The sequence below is a fragment of the Thalassophryne amazonica genome, chromosome 19 (genome assembly GCF_902500255.1).
Source record: "Thalassophryne amazonica chromosome 19, fThaAma1.1, whole genome shotgun sequence".
NCBI lineage: Eukaryota > Metazoa > Chordata > Actinopteri > Batrachoidiformes > Batrachoididae > Thalassophryne > Thalassophryne amazonica.
The window spans coordinates 50,709,466-50,728,222 of NC_047121.1; the positions used below are offsets into that span (position 1 = coordinate 50,709,466).

An 18,757-nucleotide genomic window follows, 5' to 3' on the forward strand; every position below is an offset into this window, starting at 1 on the left:
GAATAGGCACTGCATGTAGATGAAGTGTATTTGGAGAACTGAAGTACTGCAGGTGTGGTGAGGAGGAAACAGGAAGGTACTGGGGGTGGCATCTAGACAGAGGAAGGAAGACCAGGAGACCTGGTGGTGGAATGAAGATCTTAAGTATAAAGGGCCTTTCACACCAGACACACTGGAAGCGTCAAAGGCGTCACAAATCGGTCTAAAAAACATTATTTTCAATGAGACACGTTGCTTTTTAGAGGCGTCAGAAGCGTCGCGTCAAAAGCCAAGCTATAGCAACGCTTCTGATGGGAATGCGCATTGCTGCTTGTCGACAGGCTGATGTGGTCAAAGTTCAACCCAATCCAACTTTCGCCGCTCTGAATTGTGACGTAGCTTCACGGTGTCGAATAGGAACGATGCATTGGGCCAAAACACGGAAGACTAGTGGCAGAAACCACTGATCTGTACAAAACAGATCAGTGCAGAAACCACTGATCTGTACAAAACAGATCAATGCAGAAACCACTGATTTGTACAAAACAGAAACGTGTCACAGGACTGCTCATTTATAGAGTAGTTTTCTGAAGAAAAGTCCTTGCAAATGTTTTTTTTACCGCAAAATTTCTAATTACTGTAAAAAAAAAAGTTTACAACACTTGTAATTAAAATAGCTAAAGAAAGAAAGAAAGAAAGAAAAGGTTCTTTAGAAACCTTTCTTCATCTGTAAATTAAAACCACCTGTTATTTCAGATTTGATAATTTCTTGTTTAACATAAGGAACCTTGGACATTTATTTTTAGACACATACAATAACATGGAAATTTGCATTTTTTAAGTCTGGTAGATTATTCATATCTCACTCAGACACGGCAAATAAATACAAAGGTTTATTATAAATGCATCAGGAGATAATTTAAGAATGACTGCAGTGTGATTGTAAAGTAGGATTTCTGACATAAACCTCATGATGATTTTTTTTAATTGACTCATTTCAACTTGTGATCAGGGCAGTCATTTTTAAAATATGAATTTGACTACTGATTATGAATGTTTTAAAATTGTGCACAATAAGGGGAGAGTTTCGACCTGTGCAAATGTCCTTTGACTTTGACTTCGTTGACCTTTTTAATGATCCATTAATTTATTGTTAAAATATAAAATGAAACAGCTTTTTTAAAAAAATAATAAAATAGTTGCTGTTTAAAGAGCCTTTCATTTAAAAGTTGAGCTTTTATGGTCTCCGAAAAAAGTTGTAGCTTTATTTGGTAAAAATAAAAAAACTGAACCATTTACAAATTAAAGCGTTCACTCAGATCAACTGTGCTAAAAGGCTAAGCTAATGTTAGCCGATCATTAAACCTTCACAGCAGTGCAGTAAAAGTCACATTTTACTTTTATATTATTCTTACCTCGATAAACCTGCAGAACGAAACTCTGTTGGTCAAACTGGGACTTCGCATATATCCAAAAAATGAGAGATTTCGGACTGAGTGGGTTTGCTCCATCACCCCGGCTCCCTGCCTTGTTCTTCCCAGGGATGATGCCTGAAGGCCGGCTTCTCCGTGCGGGTCGGCCCGCTGTCACAGTTCGATCGATATCCTACCAAGTCGCCAGTCCTCCTTCAGTCACCGTCACTCCGAAAAGTAGCTGAAAAAAAGCTTGTCCCAGCAGGGTGATGAGAGAATTGTTCTACAGCTGTTTTTTAAAGCTTTTTTGTGGTTCTACATATGCAAATGTAAGATGGCGATCGCCTTGACTTTTTTTGGGTTCTGAAAACAGCCAGAGTGTGACATAGCCGCAATCTCGGCCCCCCTCACCACTTCTGAAGTGAAGCGTCTGGCGTCAGCCCGATGCATTGGGAAGCATTGACGCGTCGGGCTGATGCTTCCGGAGTGAAAGGCCCTTAAGGAGAAAGGTGTGGCAAAAAGTAGGATAGAACTGAGTGATGATTAAAATAGCCAGGAGTAATAAGGAGATGTGGCATAAGGTGAAAAGAGATGTGGCAAAGGCTAAGATAAAGGCATAGAGCTGTCATGCCCGGCTTGGGCCTAGGCCTTTGTACTTATTTTGCCTCTCCTTTTGTCTCACCTCCAGCCCCAGCTTGGATGTATTAGTTATTTTTTCATCATGTAGTTATTCTGTTTTGATTTGTCACTTTGTTTCTTTGTTACTTTTCTTACTTTGGTCATGGTTTAGTTCCATTCTTGTTTTATTCAATCAGTCTGTGTTGTCATTGTTTATCATTTGTTTTTCATTGTTCCATTGCTTATATGATCTTTTGTGCTTTAATATCAGGTATTGTTTATCATTTAGTCTGTCTTATTTTCTGCTCTGTTTAGTTATTTTTGTTTCCTTAGTCAGTTCCTGTTTAGTTTAGCTTTAGTATTTATTCTCTGATTAGTTTTCAGGTCCATGCCTGGTCCATGGTACATTTTACTCTGTCCTCAGTTTCTGTTTTGCTCTGTTCAGTTCCCTCACATCCATCTGATTATACCATACCATACCCTTTATTTATATAGCACATTTCACAGTTTCCAAAGTGTTGTACAAACCCCCCCCCCCCCCACACACACACAGAGAGAGAGAGAGAGAGAGAGAGAGAGAGAGAGAGAGAGAGAGAGAGAGAGAGAGAGAGAGAGAGAGAGAGAACCACACCACGGTCTTTAGACAAGACTTAAAACACTCTACAGTGGTGGCTGTTCGGCTGATTATGGTCACTCCACGTCCTGCACCTGCCTTCATGTCTTCGTCCCTCACTTATATCTGATTAGGTTCACTTCACTGTACCTGCCCCATGTCTTTGCCTTTCTCTTTCTTTCTGTCTGCTTTGCGTTTTCATTCACTCATGCTCTTGGCACTTGTTCACATATCTTTGTCTATTACATCACTCCACTTTGCACACTCCCTTCCTCACTATCTTGTCCCATCCATACTCTTTGTTCACCAGCCACCCCTTTCTAGATCCTTCTCCTCACATGCACCTTGTTAACACTTGCTTATTTAATCTCCTCCCAGCCACCACACCTTTGCCAGTTTGTTATCGCTTCTTGCACACATCCCAGCCTTTTGTTCTCAGTCTTGTTTTTGCCAAGCCGTGTACCGATTATTGCTCTGTTCTCCTCGACCACGCCTTTTGCCTAGTCTCTGATTACTGTTTGCTCTTGCCTTGACCCCTTCTTGAACATGACTGCATTTTTGTCTGACCCCAAATGTACCTCTGCTCTGCTGCTTGACCACCTTGCAGTGAACCGAAGCATGAAATAAAGACCATGTTTTTTCCTACTCCTACGCCAAGTCTGGGAGTCTGCTTTGCGGGTCTAGCCGCTGCGATTGTCGGGCAGCCGCCCATCCTGACAATAGCGAGCTGTACATGAAGTTAAGCACAAAGAAAAAAGACTTGTATGGATTGGTCAGACAAAGGGACTGAGCTGGAAAGGCTGTGCAGCAGGTTAGAGTGATACAGGATGCAAATGGTAATGTCTTGACAAGCAAGGAGAGTGTATTGAAAAGGTGGACAGCATATATTGAGGAGCTGATAAATGAAAGAGGGTTAAGGTTTTCATATTTAAGAGTGTTATATAGGATGGTATCCTTTATCGACTGACAAAGTTTGATCCAGCTCTGATCCACATTACAGATTTTGCAGCCATTTAAATTTAACATTGAAAACCCCCATTTAAGGTATACTACCGCATTGTCCATGGGGATCCATGGTCTCTAGATTGGGTCATGTTTATAAAATAGGTAGCTGACATTTTTCAAGGGTGGTAATAAATTAAGCAAAGCTTGTATAATGAGTTGGAATGGCGTGCGAGTCCAGAATGTTTTTAGAACCTTAGACTTCAACCATTTTAGAAGAGGAATTCAACCTTTTTATTTCCTGTTAATTATGTAATTTTTTAATATTAATTTACTGTCTTAATGTATCTATACATTGTTTAGGTTCTTATTATATACACACTATTATTATTATTATTACTATTTTATTTTTACTTCCATTTTGTCATTTGATTTTTAAATGGACCACAATGGAAATAAGTGTTTTCACTTTCTTCTGTCATCCATGTATTTTTAACATGTTTAGAATTATATTCTGTTCCTACATTGAACTTTACTTACAATGAAATCACTAATATAATGACTTACCGCCCCCTGCTGAATTGGTGTGTGAGTCCGTAATGTAGTTAACAACATCCATTGTTCAGTGTTGTTAGCTAACTAATATCTATAGCTTCTTCAAAAATAGTAGTCCTATCAACATTCCATTTTGACGGCATTCATCCTTGACCCAAAATACGTAAGTATACCAACCAGCACGTCAGCTCTCCACAGTTTCTCTGTGATCGAAGTTACACGCATGCACAGCTGCTTTAGTTTGACAAAAAAAAAGGCAGTGACTGAAGACATTAAAACCACTACACATTTTACTCACTCATGGTAAGAGCAACATAACACTTAACTAAACTGACCTACAAAAACACAATAAATCAATAACACTAACAACGCTGTTAAACTAACATGAACCACAATAACAACAACATTTAAAACCTTAAACCCCCAAACACCCATGGTGCACTGCAACACAATGTCCATGGTTTACTGGTTAGCTAAAATTGCTAATTTCTCCAAAAAATTGATCCTATCAACTTTTTGTTTTTTCAGCATTCATCCTTGATCCAAAATATATAGATTAGATTAAATTTATTGGTCCCCGTAGGGAAATTTGTCTTCAATTTGTCTTTTATAATCATACCAAACAGCAAATGTCAACTCTCTCCAGTTTTTGCGAACCCATACACACGTGCACACACACAGACAGAGGCCACTTGCATATTATAATAAAGATTTTACATTATGTCTTAATCAAACGTGCCCCAATCTATTGGGCCATTATTGTAGCAAACGTATTTGCAACTGTGTATTTCTGTCTGTGTATGCAACCAGATCCTCAAATGTGTGAAAAAAAACCTGTGTGTATTTCGATCAGTGTGCGTAACCAGATCCACAAATGTGTAAAAAAAAAAAAAAAAATCTGTGCGTGTATTTCGATCCATGTGTGTGTAACCAGATCCACAAATGTGTAAAAAAAAAAAAAAAAAAAAATGTGTCTGTGTATTTTGATTCATGTGTGTAACCAGCTCCTCAAATGTGTAAAGAAAATAGGTGTGTCTGTACGTATATTTTGACCCGTGTGTGTGTGTGTGTGTAACTAGATCCACAAATGTGTAAAAAAAAAATCTGTGCGTGTATTTCGAGCCATGTGTATAACGAGATCCACAAATGTGTAAAGAAAATAGGTCTGTGTGTGTGTGTGTGTGTGTGTGTGTGTGTGTGTGTGTGTGTATTTCGACCCGTGTATGTGTAACCAGATCCACAAATGTGAAGAAAAAAAAAAAATCTGGAGGGGCAAGCAATATCATTGATGCTTGCGCCCCCTGGTGGTGTGAAGCTGTATAGTCATGGAGGCACAGACGTCTCCACACAGGTACAAATCACTGCACCCATTTGCAGATCTTCCACAGCACGAGTGTAGCTAAAAAGTCACATGTAAGAACACATCCAATATACACACAGACACACACACATTTTATTTTTTTTAACACATTTGTGGATCTGGTCTCTCTCTCTCACACACACACACACACACACACACACACACACACACACACACACACACCAAAATACACATTTGCAAATATTTTTGCTACAATAATGGCCCCATACATTTGGTGTACATTTAATGTACATTTTGCATTATATCTCAATCAAAAGTGCCTCAGTCACTCTCATTTTTCTGTTCTGGATTTACCTGCACCACCAAAACTGGATGGTGGTTCCAGTTTTCTGACTGTTTGTCTTCCAGTTATCAGCTGGAAACCAAGTGCCAAAAAGCAACGACAAACTGCACACAGCAGAGAAAACCAAAATTAAAATGATCTGATAAAGAATTCAGAAACCAAAAAATATGAAACAAAAAACCTGACAACACCACAAAAAAACTTTGATTCAAATGTATGAATTAAATACATCCTCCTGACATTTGATCACATCTAATTTAACTTGTGAAAAGTCACTTCCAACAGGACTTTGACCTTGAACTGTTTTTTATGGAATTGGAAACTAGTGTTGGCGGAGGTTTGCACTTTACGAGCGCGGTGCTCTAGGTTTTTTCTGAAACTTGGAGCACAAATTAGGATTTCACCAACATGAACTACAGTAGTGTTCAGAATAATAGTAGTGCTATGTGACTAAAAAGATTAATCCAGGTTTTGAGTATATTTCTTATTGTTACATGGGAAACAAGGTACCAATAGATTCAGTAGATTCTCACAAATCCAACAAGACCAAGCATTCATGATATGCACACTCTTAAGGCTATGAAATTGGGCTATTAGTAAAAAAAAAAGTAGAAAAGGGGGTGTTCACAATAATAGTAGTGTGACATTCAGTCAGTGAGTTCGTCAATTTTGTGGAACAAACAGGTGTGAATCAGGTGTCCCCTATTTAAGGATGAAGCCAGCACCTGTTGAACATGCTTTTCTCTTTGAAAGTCTGAGGAAAATGGGACATTCAAGACATTGTTCAGAAGAACAGCGTTGTTTGATTAAAAAGTTGACTGAAGAGGGGAAAACTTATACGCAGGTGCAAAAAATTATAGGCTGTTCATCTACAATGATCTCCAATGCTTTAAAATGGATAAAAAACAGAGACGTGTGGAAGAAAACGGAAAACAACCATCAAAATGGATAGAAGAATAACCAGAATGGCAAAGGCTCACCCATTGATCAGCTCCAGGATGATCAAAGACAGTCTGGAGTTACCTGTAAGTGCTGTGACAGTTAGAAGATGCCTGTGTGAAGCTAATTTATTTGCAAGAATCCCCCGCAAAGTCCCTCTGTTAAATAAAAGACGTGCAGAAGAGGTTACAATTTGCCAAAGAACACATCAACTGGCCTAAAGAGAAATGGAGGAATATTTTGTGAAGTGATGAGAGTAAAATTGTTCTTTTTGGGTCCAAGGGCTGCAGACAGTTTGTGAGACGACCCCCAAACTCTGAATTCAAGCCACAGTTCACAGTGAAGACAGCGAAGCATGGTGGTGCAGCATTAATGATATGGGCATGTTTCTCCTACTATGGTGTTGGGCCTATATATCGCATACCAGGTATCATGGATCAGTTTGGATATGTCAAAATACTTGAAGAGGTCATGTTGCCTTATGCTGAAGAGGACATGCCCTTGAAATGGGTGTTTCAACAAGACAGTGACCCCAAGCACACTAGTAAACGAGCAAAATCTTGGTTCCAAACCAACAAAATTAATGCCTCGCAGATGTGAAGAAATCATGAAAAACTGTGGTTATACAACTAAATACTAGTTTAGTGATTCACAGGATTGCTAAAAAAGAAGTTTGAACATAATAGTTTTGAGTTTGTAGCGTCAACAGCAGATGCTACTATTATTATGAACACCCCCTATTCTACTTTTTTTTTTACTAATAGCCCAATTTCATAGCCTTAAGAGTGTGCATATCATGAATGCTTGGTCTTGTTGGATTTGTGAGAATCTACTGAATCTACTGGTACCTTGTTTCCCATGTAACAATAAGAAATATACTCAAAACCTGGATTAATCTTTTTAGTCACATAGCACTACTATTATTCTGAACACTACTGTATATCTAGTCAATGAAGTTGTTTTTTTAAACTGGACAGACGGGGAAGTGTGTAAGCATACATTTATAATTTTGCTTGGTGATGTAATTCTGAGAAGAAAACTAGTAATCCTACCCTGTAGGTGTACTGTGAGCTGGATGTGTGGACACAAGGTAAGAAAACCAGCTGAGTGAAACAAGCACAAGTGAACTAGTGTGGACAAGAGAAACACGTACAATCTACAGAAACATAAATTTTTTTTACAAGACAATTCACCAAAGCAAGTGTTTTAACAGAAGAAGTAGTAAGTCCGATATAGGCCCCGAGCCCGACTGTTGTCAGTGTTTATCCCCAGATTACGGAGCGTGGAGCAAATGAGAGTTTATGATACCTCTGAATGTGACACTAGTCTGGTGCAGGTTACTTCCCCAGCCAAAGCTGGTACCCATTTACAGCTGGGCAGACTGGGACAATGCAGATGAAGTGTCTTGTCCAAGGACACACACACACACATAGCATTTAGTAGTCCAATTCCTTTTCCCACCAAGTTACCTGCTCTACGCAGTGATTTGACCGATGTGCCATAAATGCTTCATATGTGCTTCTCTTCCTCATTGCAGGTATCCCAGCAAACCTTATGAATTTCTTACCGCGTCCGCGATGACTCCCATTCTGCATACTTCTCCTCATCTGGATTTGTGATTCTTTTGCTGTTAGGACTCTAACAGACTGTGCCAGCGGCAAACCTGCTGTCCTTTCGACTCCTTCATCTGATTCCAATGAGTGAGCTCCTCCTCCCCAGAACTGTTGAGGCCAAGTGAAATCCAACCAATCATCTCCTTGCGCTTCATGCTGCGCTTGTTGTAGATGGACAAGATTAGCGTGACATCTGAAAGCTGGAAAAGGGCAACCTGGAAGATGAACGTCTCTTTGTAGGTTGGGTTGGGCTGACCTCGACAGATGGACGTCTTACACTTGGACATCTCGTGGCCCATGGAGTTCAGTAAGGTCAGCTTAACGTATGTATCTAATAACAAAGTGGTGAATGAGACAACTACAGAAAACCAGTATAAAGTAGGGATGTCCCAATCAGGTTTTTTGTTTTGCTCCCCAACTGAGTCCTTTAATAGAGTATCTGCTGATGCCGAGTCCTGGTCCAGTACTTTATATTTTCCTGTCTACTGCACTTACATAGAACAGAATGCAAGCACATTAAAGACAACATACTTGTCACTTTAAGTGTTCTGCCAGGCACTGAAAAAAACCCACTTTCAATCCAAGCTGCTCCTTCATGTTTATACGAGTATTCATTTAACTAATTTTTTAAATTAAGTTTTTTTATGTGATTCATCAATTCCACAGTGTACAGAATTGTAGTAGTTAAATTAGGACACTCAAGAGTTAAAGTGATTGAATGTTTAAGTTGTTAAAAATACATCAAATCCCATTGTCATTATTATTGTTGTAATCAAAAAATGTCTTAAATGCCTTCAAAAGTGGACTTTAACTCTGACAAGGGGTGGGTGACCCTTTCAACCCCTCATCCCTCTGGCTATGAGCCTGTACTATGTCTGTAAACAGTAGTAAAACGGCTACAATGACGAGGACAAACTTGTTTTTTTGTGGAAATTGGTACCTGATTGAGCAGTAAGAAGGGTATACCACATGTGCTGTCTGTCAGAAACAGACTTGGTTATGTATTTGAAGGGAAGGAGAGAGAAATGTTTTTAAAACATGCACAGTGGCAACACTGAGCTGCCTATTATCATTCCATACTTATTAACCAGAGCGAGACGAGCTCACTGTTGATGATCAGTGTGAATAAATAAGACTTGTGGCATATTTAAAGCAGAGTGTTAATATGCTTTTAAAATGTGCATTGCAGCACTGTAGTGAAGCAGCAGCAACAACCATGACACTCTGGCCAATACCAGTTAGATTCCATCAGATTGGGACATCCCTAATATAAAGTGTTTCCAACATTTTCCAACACAGACAGCAAAAAAGGCATAACATGTTCTCAGCTCAAGACATCAAATACAATTTGTCAGTCACATTTCAGCCACTACATGGTTCGTCCACACACACAACAGGTTACTGTTAGGAGTTGGTTTAATGTAGTTATTGAACACTATAAATTTTACAAAAACAAAAAAATGCCTCATCTCTGGTGCAATATCTAAAGTGCAGAGCGCAAACACATCTGGGGTGTGACCAACATCAATTTGCTGTTTCCAGGCTGCATAATAATTTTAGCTCAAAATATGGTGCAAAGGTGTTATATTTAGTAACATGAACTAAACCAATCAGATTATCATTTGTCATCCTCAAGAGAGTTATTTAGAGAGTAGACAGAGTGTTTCTGTCAAATTAATGGATCTGCAGCAATTCATTCATGCACACGAGCAGAAAGCAGCCCCCAAAGCTCCATGAAGTGAAGGTTAGGGTCACAAACCCGCCTACCTAAGGCGTTTGAATACTGCACCATATCAACAGCAGAAAAACTGCACCTATTTTCTGCTGTCTGAGCCTTGACAACAATGCACCAGCACTGTACCTGACCCCACCTCATTTCAAGACCAACATACCTATGGGGGCACAGATGAGTACAAGTGCACTTGTGATTTTATGAAAGTGGGCACTGGGTGTGACAATGACAACTGCTTTGGATTGAATCTCGTGTGCTGCTTTGTCCCAGGTGGACAATGGAGCCCATAATGTTAGAAACTTTAATTTTTTTTCCCCTTAACTTTATGCAATTCCTGTGTCATACCGTATCTTGGCTGTGTATTGTTGTGTACTTTTTATAACTGCCATTTATTCTTTTGTGATTTTTACTTATTTTGTTCAGCACTTTGATTCCTAGGACAGCCCTGTACAAATAGTTATTATAATTATTATTATGAATAAAGAAGACATGATATTTTGGTACATAAGTTGCACTGAACTATAAGTCACAGGACTTTCCATACTAGTAAACTTCATTCATTCATTCATTTAAAAAAAATCCCTGTTAGTTACAGTGTAATTTTAAATTTCTTTTGATTTTTCTGTATAACTGAATAATTATGATGATGATTTGCACACGTTGATTTGGACCCCTGATTACCTCAATCAAATGATGACAGTGCTGGTTATTCGTTTGCTCCACTGGTCTTTTTGTCTGCTTATGTTGCAATTTGTAGTTTACTGTATAAGTTTCAGGGGAGATAATAGTCCAGTCATGGAAGAGTTGAATACATTTTATTAATGATATAAATCTTGCTTCAAAACTGTTCCTATTTTCTTGTTCTTTAATTTGTTTCACAAAGATAAACACATTTATGTTTAAACTTGTTTTAACCATCCTTTCTTTATGGCATCATACAGAACTAAGAGGATAAAAGTCACATCTGACAGCCATTTGATTTTAGTTTGAGTTCAATAAAACATAAAAATTCAGGCCACAACCAAAAAGATGACAGCCAATCCTGTGACTCACACCGCTACATAATTCACATTTTACCATATTTTTCATTTAATTATGGTTGTATAATTACACATGATTAACTGAAATACATATGAAAGTGTGCACTGTGTGTCACGACATGTCTGTTAGATTTTTATTCCACTCAAAATCACAATTTCTTTCAGACCGAATTTAATCAGTTGTGAAAAATCCTCGTGTCTCTGCTACTTTCTCTTCAAACTAAAGCCGCATTGCTACCTGCTGCAGTTAAGTACGCCACTTTTTCTTATTGCAGTCACAGTAGGAGGTGCAGAAAACCATAACGACAAATAATGCATCCCTCTGCTGATCAAACGCAAAGCACAGCTGTGAATGTTCCTGACATCAAAAGCTCAAAAGGTGCAAGGCGTATCTTGTCAGTCTTGTTGCTATGCAACAAGGTCTAACCTGCAGTCAATAAAATGGACTCAAGAAAGTTGGTAACAGAGCTGCCTGTGCTTGGAGGATGAGGAGGCTGTTTTGAAACAGATGCTGTTGCTAAATTTAAAGCCCCTGCAGGAAGTGCTGCTATTTCGTCTGACGCTGACAATGTCAGTGACATGATGTAGATTCAGAGCTGAGCGCAGCGTCCTGAAACACGGCCCATCCATGTACTCTTTACTCCTGTAGTCACAAAAGCATTCATTATGAATAATATTACCGCAGCCAAAGACTTTATGCTTTCACACAGCTTTCACCAGTGATGCCGGTAACGCGTTACTTAGTTACGCGTTACTTAGTAACGCGTTACTTAGTAACTCTAATCTGCGTTACTCTAATCTGACCACTTTTTTTAGTAACGAGTAATCTAACGCGTTAATCTTTCCAAATCAGTAATCAGAGTAAAGTTACTTCTCCATGTCACTGTGCGTTACTATTATTTTTCATTGTGGGTTGATAGCAGCATTAAACTTGGTCCGTGGGCAGGAGGTCGGGGTTCGACTGAACTGACCACTTTAGCTTTTCAGAGCTTTTCATCCACGGATTTTGCAGCAGCTACGACTCGTCGTCACCTCTTAAAGCGTGGTGATCAGCACACCTGCACTGAGCTATACAAAGACATTTTTATACTTTTTTCCTCCTTTATTTAGAATTCTGAGCTGACCCGCTCTGTATCTGGTCGTTAAAAACAGCTGATCCTCCGCGACGTGTCAACAACTAACACTATTTTCCACTCAAATGCACCTAAACTCTCTTTCTGAGGACCACATGATGTGAAAACGCAATAAAACTTTCTTACCTGTAAATCTGGTCATGTTTTCTGCATAAATAAATGTTATCCATTCTTTGTGCTCAAACGCCAAAGCAGGGGCGAATCCAGATGGAATGGGGGCGTGGGGCAGGGATGTGCCCCCCCACAACACCCCTAGATTAAAGGTCCAGTTTTGAAGCTGTTTTTTACTACAACTACTAATACTGCTTAAAATAATAATTTCAACAAGTAAAATGTTTAGAGAGAATTTAAATGTTAGAAAAATGTTAGAATTTAATAGTTACATTTATAAACAATGTAGGTTCGAAATTGCAAGTTTTACTGTTACAGTGCTGTAAACAGTTAAATATGAGGTCAAGAAAGAGGTGTTTATTTTACTTTTTATAAAACAAGTATTTATTTTCATTGAAGTCAAGAAAGGGTGACTATAAAGTGAGTTTTGGCAAAACAGGTATCATTGTCATGTTGAGGTGGCAGAGGGTTGTTGTCGGCAGCTGGGAAAAGTAACTAAAAAAGTAACTAGTAATCTAACTTAGTTACTTTTACAATTGAGTAATCAGTAAAGTAACTAAGTTACTTTTTCAAGGAGTAATCAGTAATCAGTAATTGGATTACTTTTTCAAAGTAACTGTGGCAACCCTGGTGACCACGGTGAGAGGTGTGATACCACATCACGCTCTCAGAGCAGCGGAAGCAATTAAGTGCTGTACAAGTGTTCATAAATAAAGTTAAAAAAAAAATAAAAAACTAAGAAATCACACGTCCATAAGTATTCACAGTCTTTGTCATGAAGCTCAAAATTGAGCTCAGGTGCATCCTGTTTCCACTGATCATCCTTGAGATGTTTCGACAGCTTAATTGGAGTCCACCTGGGGTCAATTCAGTTGATTGGACATGATTTGAAAAGACACACCTGTCTACATATAAGGCCCCACAGTTGACAGTCGGAGCACAAACCAAGCATGAAGTCAAAGGAATTGTTTGTAGACCTCTGAGACAGGATTGTCTGGAGGCACAAATCTGGGGAAGGGTAAAGAAACATTTCTACTGATTTGAAGGTCCCAATGAGCACAGTGGCCTCCATCATCTGTAAATGGAAGAAGTTCAGATCCACCAGGACTCTTCCTGGAGCTGGCTGCCCGTCTAAACTGAGGGATCACGGGAGAAGGACTTAATCAGGGAGGTGACCAAGAATCCGATGGTCACTCTGTCAGAGCTCCAGTATTCCTCTGTGGAGAGAGGAGAATCACATTCAGGTCAGCCAGAGCCCAGACCTGGATCTGATTGAACATCTCTGGAGAGATCTGAAAATGTCTGTGCACTGACGCTCCCCGTCCAACCTGATGGAGCTTGAGAGGTGCTGTAAAGAGGAATGGACCAAACTGCCCAAAGATATAGTAGTGTTCAGACTAATAGTAGCATCTGCTGTTGACGCCACAAACTCAAAACTATTATGTTCAAACTGCTTTTTTAGCAATCCTGTGAATCACTAAACTAGTGTGTAGTTGTATAACCACAGTTTTTCATGATTTCTCCCCTTCCACTGTCCTTTTCTCCTGGTTTCTCCTGGGGCCCCACATCCTGGGCCCGTTGCCGTCGTCGCTCGTGGCTGGCCATATGGCTTCGACGTGGCGGAGTGGTCCATGTCATATGGTAAGGTTCTGTACTCTTGTCTTGGCCCAACACACCAGCCACAGTAGTGATCGGATATTTAGCTGTGATCTGGGTCTCTGTGTGTGGATGGTTGTGTGTTTGTGGCCATCACCACAATTCGGTTTTGGGGATTAACACTCTGGTGTCCTAGATTAGGCTATGGATGCTCACTAAGTAGACAGACTGTTGCTGTCACTGTTTGTTCATGTGTGGTTGTTTGTCCTGGTAGGTTGAGGCCCTGTCTCCTCGGTGTCTCACGTCACAGTTATTGTCTTCACCACTTGTCTTTCGTTCTTGTCTTCATGTTGTTTTGGTGGTCAGCCCTTCCTGATAGAAGTTGTCGGTTGGCTTTGAGTAGGATGTTGAAGGCTGATCAGGAAGGGTGGATGGGGGTCACACACACCACCACATTCACTCACGCACTACATACCTTCTGTCTTGCAAGAATAAATTGCATATATGGGTATTAATGTTCGTAAATGGTTCTGCCAGTGTGGCACTTACCATTACTATATATACAGACGGGGGGAAAAAAAAAGAATGAAGTGCTGTGACTCTACTGTTGCTCCGGTTGCTCCGATCAGGTTGTCTGATGAGCGCAGCGACGGCGCTTTTAATTTAAAGAGTCACAGCGCTTATTCAGGTTTGATCAGCCATGATCGATCAGGGCGTCTGATGAGTGCAGCCACATGCAGCGACGGTGCTTTTATTTTAAAGAGTCACAGCGCTTAGTCAGGTTTGATCAGACCTGATCGATCAGGGCGTCTGATGAGCGCAGCGACATCCAGCAACGGCGCTTTTATTTTAAACAGTCACAGCGCTTATTCAGGTTTGATCAGATCTGATCGATCAGGTCGTCTGATGATCGCACTGACATGCAGCGATTGTGCTTTTAAAGCATCACAGCGCTTATTCAGGTTTGATCAGACCTGATCGATCAGGGCATCTGATGATCGCACCGACATGCAGCGACGGCACTTTTATTATAAAGAGTCACAGCGTTTATTCAGGTTTGATCAGCCATGATCGATCAGGGCGTCTGATGAGTGCAGCCACATGCAGCGACGGTGCTTTTATTTTAAAGAGTCACAGCGCTTAGTCAGGTTTGATCAGACCTGATCGATCAGGGCGTCTGATGAGCGCAGCGACATCCAGCAACGGCGCTTTTATTTGAAACAGTCACAGCGCTTATTCAGGTTTGATCAGATCTGATCGATCAGGTCGTCTGATGATCGCACTGACATGCAGCGATTGTGCTTTTAAAGCATCACAGCGCTTATTCAGGTTTGATCAGACCTGATCGATCAGGGCATCTGATGATCGCACCGACATGCAGCGACGGCACTTTTATTATAAAGAGTCACAGCGTTTATTCAGGTTTGATCAGATCAGATCGATCAGGGTGTCTGATGATTGCACCGACATGCAGCGACGGCACTTTTATTATAAAGAGTCACAGCGTTTATTCAGGTTTGATCAGATGTGATCGATCAGGGCGTCTGATGATCGCACCGACATGCAGCGACGGCACTTTTATTTTAAAGAGTCACAGCGCTTATTCACAGCGCTGTCTGTACTAATAATGTAAAATCAGACTATTTTGCTCTGTCACATGGTACACATCAAGGTTGTCCTCTCTCCCCTTTACTTTTCCTTTAGCAACAGACAAACTATCAATGAGCCTGAGAACCTCTTCCTTGTTCAGTACAGACCATAGGGTTGCTTTGTATGAAGATGACTTACTTTTGTACGTCACAAATCCAACTAGCCACCTAACATCTATTATGGCAGTACTCCAACATTTTGGCTCTTTTTCTGGATATAGGCTGAACATACAAAAAAGTATATAAATGGAGCTGCACAGCAGCTCAGACAAACTGATCTTCCTTTCCATCTGACTCATTCTGGTTTAAAGTATTCGAGAGTGAATTTAACATTCACCTCAGGCTCTGCTGGCTGCACATTTTACTCCTTTATTGTCCAGCATAAGGTTGGCTTTTCAAAGATGGGCTAATATACCCATGTTTTTGTTGTTTGTTTTTTGTTTTTTTTTTTGTTTTTTTTAGGTAGGATCAATATCGTGAAAATTAATGTTTTACCCAAGTTTTTACACTTTTTTCATTGTATTCCTCTGTTCTTACCCAAAACCTTTTTAAAATCTATCGATCAAATGATTTCCTCATTTATATGAAGAAGAAGAGTTTCTTATTTAACGTGGGTAACAAACGAAAGTCTACGACAACGAAAGTCTACGACTTATTTCCAGAAGGCCCACAACACATGTCACTCCTCCACCCCAGCACTGATGTTAAGAGTGCCAGTCGAGAGTGTGGTTGCAATCGGGAAGTGAACCCGAGTCACTGGCATCAGAGTCCAAAGTGCAAGCTGTTACGACACCACCTCCCTGGAGAGGTAAAACTCCTAGATTTCATAAATTATTATTACAAAAAATTTGGCTCAGTGGAGGTCTGTCTGATGTATTATTATTGGGTAGCTAACATTCAAAAATAAATTTATTGGTTAAAAGATCCTGATACAACTTGGTGTCAGTTGGAAGCTCAGTCATGCTTGTTGTGTTGTGTTTTTTTGTGACTTATTTTTATTCATACCTCCATCACAGTGGAGGCCAAATGAGCCCGAATGACATGCAAATGAAAATTCTACCTCCATTCAGGCAAAATCGATGCACAATCAAAAACCTCCAACAGCATTCTCCATACAACCCCAATTCCAATGAAGTTGGGACGTTGTGTAAAGTGTAAACAAAAACAGAATACAATGATTTGCAAATCCTCTTCAACCTATATTCAATTGAATACACCACAAAGACAAGATATTTAATGTTCAAACTGATAAACTTTATTTTTTTTTATTTACATTTTACACAACGTCCCAAATTCACTGGAATTGGGGTTGTACATGCAAAACAGTCGGGCAAATTCCTGCGGCTGGCCTGAATGTTCATCACATGTTCTAAACATTCAAGGTGCAGACGAGGTCAAAAAGGCTCAAATAGCGGTCGAAGTGCAGTCTGATGTAACCTCTCTCCCCATGATTTAAGTCATATGTTTTTTCTTTGCCCCAAACTTCAGTCATATTGGATTTCGTATTCTGATGTTCTCTCTCACGTTCTTGGAGTCGGTCTGGACTCTTTCCACTGATCTCTGTTTTTGGAGTTCCTGGAGTCCCCACTGTGTCCCAAACTAATTCACAGGTGGATGTACAGTTGAGCTCAAAAGTTTACATACCCTGCCGGAATTTTTGTTTTTTTGGCCATTTTTCAGAGAATATGAATGATAACACAAAAACATTTTTTTCACTCACGGTTAGTGGTTGGGTGAAGCCATTTATTGTCAAACAACCAGGTGTACTCTTTTTAAATCATAATGACAACACAAACTACCCAAATGACCCTGATCAAAAGTTTACATACCCTTGTTCTTAATACTGTGTGTTGCCCCCTTTAACATCACTGACAGCTTGGAGTCTTTTGTGGTAGTTGTGGGCGAGGCTCTCTGATGGTGTAGCTGCCACTGAATATGTTTCAGACTTTATTTACAAGTGCCATATTGTTTGTATTTACAAAGAAATACAAACAATATGGCACTATGGGAAATCTGCATGGAGTAGACAATTCTCAAAAACTGAGTGACTGTGCAAGAAGGAGAAGAATAAGGAAAGCCACCAAGACACCCAGACAACCCAGAAGTAGTTATGGGCATTTTCACAATATTGTAGCGCATTCAGTCCCAAAGAGGTCAAAAATTGATGTCTTCAATTTTCTGTTTTTAGTAATTAGTTTATATCTCTAACCTTTATGGTTGCAGAAACTTTTTAAATTTTGGCTGTAACTTTATTTTCTCTCAAGTTCTGGTCTTTCAAAGTATAAATGTCCAAAAGGTTAAAAATACAAGAAAATTACCACTGTCAGTAATAGCCATATTTCCAAGTTAAAATAAGTTCAAGTTTCTTAGTAAAACTTACCTAGATTATTTATATCATTTACTGGATGACTAATGATGTAGAAGCTAAAATTTTCACTAAAAATGTGAGTCTTAGTGAAATATTCTCCTCTGGTGCCAAAATTTTCTACCCATAAGGGACAAATATGAGAGCTAAATGTTATTCTTTTGTATGAATAACAACAAATTATGTTTTTATTACAAGTATTAATTCATAGTTTCAAGAAAATATTAATACATGGCCTAAAGTGATAACTCTTGTACTGTATTCCAGCAATTTGTGCATCTTTTGTTGGAGTTTGGATAATTATATTAAGTCAATAGGCTGCAAAAAAATTAAAAGAATGTCAAGACTGTCAGGAATAGTTCAAAAGTATATAATGTCACAAGTGTCTTGATATATTAGAGAAATAAATCAATAAAATCAGGAAAGATTAATGATACAGGATACTTTAAGATTTGTAACAAATGGTTTCGGAGTGGACAAAATATTTTAGACACATTCCTTGTGGGTCTTATTCAAAATTAACAGCCAGTAATTTTCCAAGTGCATAATATGTATATTATGAAGTGAGTGGATATTTTTTATTACCTTGCCTTAGCAGAAATATTTACAGTGTTAACATACCAAGGACTTAAACCTGTATTTCGGAGTGGACACTTTTGGACGGAATGATGTTCACGCTTCTCAATATCAAGTTTCAGAAGATGGTTCATATATATTTTGCCCTAAGGTGACAAACATAGGTGCACTTTATTAAAAGTGTATCTGATTCACAAAGATATATTTCTTGTTAGAGCAA

General features: G+C 39.3%; 1 protein-coding gene and 1 long non-coding RNA gene across 2 annotated transcripts in view; one reads left to right on the forward strand and one right to left on the reverse strand.

The window, feature by feature from the left end:
* The first annotated feature begins 69 nt into the window (after positions 1-69).
* LOC117500869 lies at positions 70-17,670 on the forward strand. The gene is made up of 3 exons (XR_004557876.1): positions 70-144; positions 6,439-6,441; positions 17,660-17,670. It is a non-coding gene; the product is annotated as an uncharacterized LOC117500869 (long non-coding RNA).
* syt14a (synaptotagmin XIVa) overlaps positions 8,312-18,757 on the reverse strand; it is a 107,350-nt gene continuing 96,904 nt past the window's right edge. The window contains exon 8 of the mRNA XM_034159651.1: positions 8,312-8,666. Within this exon, the coding sequence (XP_034015542.1) occupies positions 8,353-8,666 (314 nt within the window). The 3' untranslated portion in view covers positions 8,312-8,352. The remainder of the gene's footprint in view (positions 8,667-18,757) is intronic.